A 9058-nucleotide genomic window follows, 5' to 3' on the forward strand; every position below is an offset into this window, starting at 1 on the left:
AACATGGCCTTTGAGGATTTGTGGTGTAACCTCTTTGATCACAGCTTAAGTGATCTCTGATGGTTTGCTATGAAAAGCTGCTCTTTTTTCCCCCAGATTTAAAATGTTCATTTACTTCACCTAAAGTCAAGTCAGGAGAGCCATTTACAGAAGAGTGAATGACACTAAAGATATTATTTGAAGAAGTGTTGTTGGAAAAGAGACTTCAGGAATATTATAAGCATCAGTCTATGATAAAGGTGTTTTAATTATTTTGACGCTTCACTGGACGACAAAGATGGACCTTGTAAATACAAACTTATTTCCATATGGTCATTTTTACGTCCATATTTTTCATTTTTTACTTGCAGTTGAAACTGTAGTGTGTCCAGTTCTTTAACAAGACTCAAACTTTTTTTCCCCCCCGATGATAAAAAAAAAAGATTCAAAAACCTCTTATGCTTTTGCCTTTTTAATTCCAAAGCAATAACCACAATACTTTTTTTTCCCAAACACAAAGAACTCTGGCATTTGATAGAGTATGCAAAGCAGTATTTAACGGAAAATAAAATCCATACAATTAAGGTCAAAAATAAGTCTGTGTGTGAAAAGGAAAAATGTTTTGTAAACAAAAAATGGTAAACAAGTCTTCATATTTACCCAATAATTAAGGAGGTGCAAAATACAGAAATCTTCAGTTGTGTGTAATACTTATAATCACATACTCACGATGCATCACATTTTACCAAGTATTTTGAAGCCTGAACTTCAGGTAATACCTATGCCCATTTTTTTTTTTTTAGAGATGTTTAACATAATACAAAAGATTTTGCCATCAATATGGGCAATAACACCCCTTTAAAAAAATGTCTGTGAAAATGATCTTGCGCTTGACATGTGTTCCCACCATTTTTTGAAAGGCCTGATCTCGAATGGGGCTCAACATCTGGGTGTAAGAGACTCGGCCCAAAGACAACACTAATGGACAGAGTCCTAAACATCACCATATTTAAATCTACTGCATTATGGGTATCTAGTGCAATTTGGGTAGGCCTTGTGCTAGCCACAGCAGGCACAGGTTTCACACAGAGACAACAGAGAGAGAGAGAGAGCGAGAGAGAGAGAGAGAGAGAGAGAGAAAGGGTGGCAAGATTGTTTAAGGCCCTTTTAAAATGACGTAATCGCAAAGTGAAGCTCCTAGGACTCCTCCTACAAACTGGGGGAGCTGACGGGGAGGCAGCCATGTTCAAGTCCTTCTGGTCTCTGGCGAGCAGAGAGCATTGTGGAACAACAGAACTCCTCCCAACTTGGCTCAGGCAAGTGGAGTGAGGCTGGGAGGAGGGGTTGGGGTGGTTCCGTCCCGTGTCGTGTCTTTATGCAGTCTTTAAAAGCAGAGGTCAGGACTGTTTTAGTCGTTTCCTGGGCAGGCCGAACGGAGGGCACTGGGCGGAGGCGAGTGCGCGAAAGGCCTCGGCCACTAAGTGAGGATGAGACTGAATCATGGCTTTCCAGCCCGCGGTCTCCATTATATCCGCTGCGTGACTGCAAACCGCACACAAACAATACAACAACGATCAAAGGTCAGCCTAAACAACACAATCGCTAATATCATGATGAAATAACTAGATATACACACATACTGCTGTACGTGTGGATATGCACAGACATGTGTACTGCCTGGGCTTATCTCTGATATTAGAACTGACTTTCCACAGCTCTTAGGAGAAGAGTTAGTGTGAATAGTTTAGCAATAAACACTGTAATCGCTTAGGCATTCTGGTCACAGTTCCACTCTTAAATGTTCCACATACCCATCTTCAGAGTGTCCAACCCGATGTCAAAATGTGGTAAATATTTTGTTCCAGCTACAGACATGTTATTAATCTTTTGTTGGAAGCATTAGAATTATTTATATTTTTAAACATACTTGCTATTCCAGTTCTTTCCATCTTTACAACCGAGCTGTCGGAGAACACTGCACCTAAAAAGATGAGAAAGCAGATATTCAAGCAACAATCAAGTCAGAGCTGCCACTGACTAACAATGAATGAAACAATTTAAACCAGTAAAAAAAAACAAAAAAAGGGAGTCATTTCAACTAGAGATGACGCCCTGTGTGTATGACTAACAGGAATGAGTGACGCAATGTTGTGTGTGTGTGTGTGTGTATACACGCTTGCCTGTTGATGAAGTCTATGGCTTGCGCTTTGAGCTGCTCTGCACTATGCAGGTCAGCCAGTATCAGGATATCTGCCACATTCTCTACAGACAGACTGTTACACAGAGCTTCCTCACACATCACCTTCAGCCTCTCCAGAGCATACTGGAGAGAGAGAGAGAGACAGAGAGAGATTTGTACACAAGACGCAAAAGATAGGTGGAGAGAAAGAAAATTAAGTAGGGTAAGATTAAATAGGAGAGGGTGGGACAAAAATAGATCATTTTATTTATTTATTTGTGTAAAGATACATACTAGGTAAAAGCGTAATCTGAGGAGAAGTGATTGCGTATTGGCCATGGTTCTCGAACTGTCTACAGCTCAGTCTTACCTTGTCTGCTGCAGCCAGCAGGTTATCGGCCATTTTTTCAAGGTTGGGAGCTTTCCCTGTGTAAATGAAAACCATCATCTCCCTAAAAACGTCTGGCTCCACATCACTGATGTCCACTCGGTTCTGCAGGGCAAACGCCACCAAGGACGACAACACAGCAGTGTCACATAAAAAATTCTGATGGGCAGCAAAAAAAAAAAAAAAAAAAAAAAAAGTTGCAAAAACTATAAACTATGAATCACATCACTGCCTACCTTCTTACTTTCCTCCATTTTGTGTTCAAACATGGCATTGAAAACTGGTGACCGTGCTGTCAGCGGAAGAAGAGGAGATGTTACAATAGGAAAACTACACTAACGTCTAGATATTATTTGATTGTGCTAACTCTTTACGCAAGGTGACCTGAACCCACCAGCCAATATGGATTTGTGTGCTTTGAATTCCTGCCCACCCACAAACAGGCTGCAGTCTGTAAACCTCGAGCCTTCCCACAGATTGCCCAGGTCATCTGACAGCTGGCATTCCGGAACCTTCAGCATGTTCATGTTGGACTGGCCAGAGATGTTCACAGAGTCCTGCACCACGCTTACCTGCAGCGATCACATGAACTTAGACAATGTGATGTTTCAAACAAAAAAAACCCCCACGTATATGATTTGCAATACTTCAAAAATGTGCGCAGTCAGTACCTCACAGAAAAGGGTAAGTTTGTCATCTGGAAGAAGTCCATTTGCTTCATCGAGCAAAAAGTCTCGCCTAATAAATTTTTTGAAGCCCCAGTCCTTTCCTTGGACAAATCGGTAGGCTCTTTGGCTTTCTGTGGGGGCATAAAAAACATGGTTTTGGCAGTTGCACATCATTGAGATTCAGACACCACAGACATGTCTGGAACATTCTGGAAACACTTACCCATGGCTTTAGTTTCTTCTCTTTTGGCGTTGAGTAAGGAAAATTTGAACTTTGCTCGGACCTCACTTTTTGGACAGCTGACGAGCAGCAAGTACAGAGAAAGGTAATCTTTACTTTCATCATCCAACCCCTTTGGATTCACCCTCAAACACCTGGAGAGAGACAACGTTTGAGGGGTGGTAGAGATAGAGATGGAGAAAAGGAAAAATATGCAGAGAAAAGAGAGAGAGAGAGAGAGAGAGAGAGTGATGGTTAGAAATGAGACCTCGCAGGTCCAGCTAACAGATAACCTTAATCAATGCCAGGATCACTAAATGAGTTAGGCAGGGAACTGCCGCTGCAGTCTGGACGAGCAGAGATACAATAACCTGCTACACTAACTGAGTTAGTGAACAATGCTTTGCAAAATCTCACCATTTCATCTTATCGTTGGGACCAGAGGAAAATGTTGAGCTCTTCAGTACCTCACCCATCTCCTCACGACAGAAACTGAAGTTGTTTATTGTCCACATATAGGAGAACTTCACTACTTTAACCTGGTAGAGAGACAGTTAAAAGGATAAACAATACACAAGATTTTCTCAATGGGACTGAAAAAAAGAGGGAGGGCTGAGTACTTTTAACTGGCCGTCTGAAAACATATAAAACACAGAAATGCACTTGAGATGTCATGTATAATACTATTTAAAGAAGCACACACCTGTGTGTAACACCAGCTCTCTGCCACAGGTCCTGATGTCATTTCCCCCGGGGGAGGGGGTGTGGGGACCCGGGACATGGCCAGCTTCCCCCCCTTCTCAAGTCCCTCTTATGAAGTTCACAATTTGACCTTCAACACAGGCAAAAAAAAAAAATCAATCATGAAACATACAACGTCAGTCAATAGGACAAATCAATATTCTCACCTGAATTCAGCACTGATTTCAGTGACAAAGCAACTCACGGAAATGTTTAACAAAGACCTGGCTTCCATTTTTCAACAACTCAGAAACTTGAAATTTATAAGTTTAAACACAAATGTGGGCTCACAGTTCACAGAATCTGAAAATACCCAAATGTACAACAGATATCAAACAGCTAGATGTTATCCAGGGATCATTTATTAGGCTTATACAATGCCCAAACACGTAATTAATGATCCCTTGTAAGATTTAAACCAGGAAAAAAGTTGTCATAACATGAAGCATTCTTGATCTGATAAGAGTAAGAGTCTTCCAGTGAAAAACAGTCCATGACCAAGACTTTTTAATGGACTGAAGTGGCCTCAGGGGACTGCTAACGAGCACTTGGTACCCCATATGAACAACTTTGTCAGCTTAAATCAACAAAATACGAGTGACTACTATAAATAAATAACTGACATTTGAAAAGGGCATGGGACATATCTTAATGGCAAATTTTCACATAGCATGAGTGATTTATGCTGGGAAAGTTTTCTGCAGTAAAAACAACATTGTTCAGAAAAAATATAGATTATTGATGCTTATCAAAAACAACTAGTTCTGACTTACGCTGTGTTGGGCGCACGCCGGGCCTCTCATGCCATTACTGACATCATCTCGAGGAATTGGGCACTGTGCCAGCGGTGAGATGACTGGAGCCAGGCCTATTCACTGCATACTGTTCTCAGTCTCTCCACAGCCCATCCTAAACACACACACACACACACACACATTACCGACTCCAACAGCCTTACCAGCTTTGGCCAAAACCACTGACTGTGTCCATTAAGTCTGGCTTTCAAAATTCTGGCTAGTTGGGTCATTTAATGAATCAACTTTTCAATTACCTACTAATGTTATTCTGATTTTAGAGTGAAATATAAGCCCATGTTATCACCTGAGTTGGAACAGAGCAAACCGCCAAACAGTGTACACAGGCTGATCTGCAAAAGCTTCCAGTACTTCCATTCTTTCCCTTCTAGGGTGCAACACTGGTTACTGACTGCTTACTTACTCAACAGACATCCTAAGAAACAAACAGCGACTTGCTGTATCCAGATATAAAGGTCCTTTTTTTTTTTTTTTTTTTAAATGCGCCACTTGACGAACACTTGCATACTCAAGAGGGGCAATTTCACAAAAGGACACATTACAAACTCACACAAGCCTTCAAACTCCACCACGTAGGGATGAGCCATTTGCAGTGCTACTTGCTCAAATACTTGTAGACCTTGGACTGCCAAATGCTGTGGACAGACAGAGGAAACTCCAAAAACAGTGGGAAGAGTAATACTGCCTGAACGTAAACTAAATCTACTGCCTGAACCTATCTTTCTTCGAGTAACACAAAAAGAATCTAAATCTCCATCCAGGCAAGTGAAAGGACTGAGAAGGAGTGAGACCAGAAATATGCAGGACATGACAAACCAAGAGTATAAAACTTAACAAAATTATTCCTTTGCTTCGAACAGGATAGGTTGTGTCATGCAACAACACATGGGGAATTTTCTTTCCTGGAAGGTCAGGCTACACCATGGGTGAAACAATTTAACCTAATGCTGACCGTGGTAAGAACACAATTTAACCTAATGCTGACCGTGGTAAGACCACGTAACCCTTCAATATGAAGTCTTCTAGTCAGAAAACAAAATGAACTTAAACTGTTTTGTCTTTGGTTCTGTCACTCCTTGTGGGAGGCTTGGAGAGTCTAATGAACCAGTGGTAGCTTAAAGCAGTTTGGACAAGACTGATGTATCGTAACAGCATTGTTTAAACAACAAAGAGAGGAAATCTTAAAAAACTGCATTTTTAACAAACCTGTCTATATTCCAATAGAAGCAAGATAGATGTTAAATTCCGTCAGCGGGTATGAAAGCATACAAGTATTGCGCTCTTTTAAAAACACTGCCACAGTTTTCCAATCCTATGTCGAATTCCATTAAAGGGCATCCCTGTCATCTCGGCCATGATGAGGACAAGCTGTGTTTCTGTGTATGTGCACCTGACCTGCAGTAACTCAGTAACTACTCTCCACACTGTAACAGTCCATTGACTATTCTTTATCTGGTCATCTCCTAGAGAGCACAACAGTGTCTGCCAGTCTACCTCTTAACCACTAAAGTTTAGTCACTGGCATCAATTTAACATAGGTAAGGCATCTGATCAATATTGGACTAATTTCTACAAAGAACAACTGATTTCATACAAATCAAAAGCAACGCAAGGCCATCACCTACACTGGCATGCACATTGTGTATAAAAATGTTCAAATTTGTTACATATACACACACACACACACACACACCTCCCACCATATTTTTTGAGAGGTTTAGGCTAGCATTGGAGGCATGGTCACTAACTTGCTCCGATAAAATTGACAGGAAACCTGACGTAGACTGAAATCTGACTCCCACATGTTGGAGACTAAATACACACAAACAGGGTAACGGCAGACAGATTAGCGAATCTGACTAGAAACATGGAGTGGGAACTGACAGACTTGCACAACTGAATAGACTTCTTATAAAAAAAACTGCACGTTGCATCACACCATGTATAATACAAATGACCGTCCATCACATTACCTACATGGCTACTGTATTTCAGAGAAATAGTTAACTGTATAATTTCCCAAACGTCCATGACTCAAGTAACCAGACGTGCGAAATCTGTCGTTACAGACTTCGTCTGACGCGTCTTGTTTTTCCTGTTTAAAACTCCAGACCAAATCACCATCAGAGACTGTTAGTCAACGGTAAAACTAGTATCAGCATCTCCCAAGCATATGAATGCGAACTGGCTGCAAAAACAGTTTATAATGAAGTTTGAACTGACCATTATGTTCAAGAGATCGTTCCCTTGAATTTGTATCGTTTCCAATTTTTATCTATTACACCAAACATGTTGCTGATTATCTTGTTAGTTTACTCGTACTCATAAAAGTTCAGAGGCTGCGAAGGAAAAATCCTATCAGGGCATTCAATTAAAAGTTTACGTTGAGTAAACCATGCATGGGATACTTTTACTTAAGCAAACTTTCCGTTCACCTTTCAGCCAAGGAGAAAAAGAAAAAACATCACAAATGCGGTCGATTGCGGCTTCAGCGAGCTCTCAGTATGTGCTAAAACATTGTAGCTGGGGCTAATATGTGACAGTCACACTGTCCAATTTTATGTCGTTTGTGGTCAGCCAAAACAAAATCCCTTCCCCATTCATTACTAACGGATAAATAACCGAGCTACTAGTTGACAACAAGTTATCCAACTTGCACTGGAAAATGGCAAACGAAAGATTTTACAGGCTAACATGCTAAAACTAGTTAGCACTATCCGATTGGCTTCAAGTTATAATAAATACATTCCCACTGGAAACTGGGAAAAATCGTATACATAAAAGTATGATTTTAGTCAAATGTGCGGTCAGCTGATTATCTGTGAGGATATCTGGCGGAGAAAACTAAAGAGTTTGAAGTAGAAAACCACTTAGCTACCCAAGCTAGCTTGGCCTACATTTCATGCACGGCCCAAACAAGTGCCATAACGAAAACAAAGGCAAGAGGAAAATTTCCGTTTCAGTTGATACAAAGAAATTGGCACTAAGTAGAATAAATACACTGGATTTTCAAAGCAAAAGAAAACATTATTAAACTTTACATTAAAAAAAAGATAATGCTACTTCTTTGTGCAATGCATAGTGCGCTGCTGAAATTAATATAAAAAATAAATTACAAACCTCTCAATCACTCCTCAATACGGACAAAGCCAAACTCTAATATGGCCACTCTTAACCCTAGAAACTATTTGTGCGCAAAAAGTTAACTTTTTGTCCTCGCAGTGAATGACTGTGAGGCGTTTTCTCTTTCTCTCTCAAAACAGCTTAGCTAAAGCACATAGCGGTGTCTGCAGTTCTATTCAGTTCTCCACCAGCCTACAGCGCACGCGCAATGTGGTGCAACGGTACTTATAACTTCCTTCACAGTTCGTTTTATCCCCTTTACAAATATCTCCTTTTCAGCAGCATGCGAATGTGGTCTGTGGAAGTGGGTAGAACTGACGAGTGATTAAATCTTTGAAAGGGAGAGGTTATGTGACCTCTTAAGCCTACGTACCAATATTACGCTTTGGTTACCTCACAGTTGACCCTAAACCTTAGTTAATTCATATTATTTGCAAACTCTGGACGGTTTGCTTTCCACCTGGCCAGTCTGGCTTGCTAAATTAGTGTTTATTGGATGATTAAATTTAACACACAGTCTTCTCAGTTCGTGACACAATATGTGCTACTTTTCTGTCGGGAAATTCTCAAACATTAATAGAAATTAAAAGGTGAACTTGATACAGCTGACCCTCACTTGTTGGTGCGTGATACTTTCTTTTAAAACTGTGTCATGAAGTGCACAGTTTTATTGTTATTATTTTTAAAGTTTTTGTAGCACATATATGATTGACAGGCCCCTGGTGGTCAGCACACCCCCTTCAAAACCCCCAAATCTCATCATCTAAATTTCTGTAGGGATTAAGATAAAACTGCATTATGCTTAAGAGACAAATGAATGTGAACACCCATTCAAAAAATCTTTCTTAAAGTGATCTTAAGAGAGAACACTGTATTATTAATGTTACATCTATTGTCATGGTAATGATCTTCAACCAATCCTGATATCCATTACTGAAACACAAT

General features: G+C 40.3%; 1 protein-coding gene across 2 annotated transcripts; it reads right to left on the minus strand.

Annotated features, from left to right (window-relative positions):
* Positions 1 to 469: 469 nt before the first annotated feature.
* On the minus strand, positions 470 to 8275 carry spoplb (speckle type BTB/POZ protein like b). Of its 2 annotated transcripts, XM_030771110.1 has the most exons (13): positions 5541 to 5550; positions 5277 to 5405; positions 4949 to 5084; positions 4138 to 4266; positions 3852 to 3973; positions 3438 to 3589; positions 3218 to 3345; positions 2941 to 3118; positions 2783 to 2838; positions 2529 to 2651; positions 2160 to 2302; positions 1907 to 1960; positions 470 to 1521 (listed from the first exon to the last, which is right to left on the minus strand). In XM_030771110.1, the coding sequence occupies exons 4-13, from the start codon at positions 4213 to 4215 to the stop codon at positions 1377 to 1379; spliced, it is 1179 nt and encodes a 392-aa protein (XP_030626970.1). In that variant the 5' UTR covers positions 4216 to 4266; positions 4949 to 5084; positions 5277 to 5405; positions 5541 to 5550; the 3' UTR covers positions 470 to 1376. The 2 variants fall into 2 exon arrangements, with proteins under 2 accessions (XP_030626970.1, XP_030626969.1); XM_030771109.1 differs by lacking the exons at positions 5277 to 5405; positions 5541 to 5550 and adding an exon at positions 8111 to 8275.
* Positions 8276 to 9058: the final 783 nt, after the last annotated feature.

This window comes from Chanos chanos, chromosome 4, assembly GCF_902362185.1.
Source record: "Chanos chanos chromosome 4, fChaCha1.1, whole genome shotgun sequence".
Taxonomy (NCBI): Eukaryota; Metazoa; Chordata; class Actinopteri; order Gonorynchiformes; family Chanidae; genus Chanos; species Chanos chanos.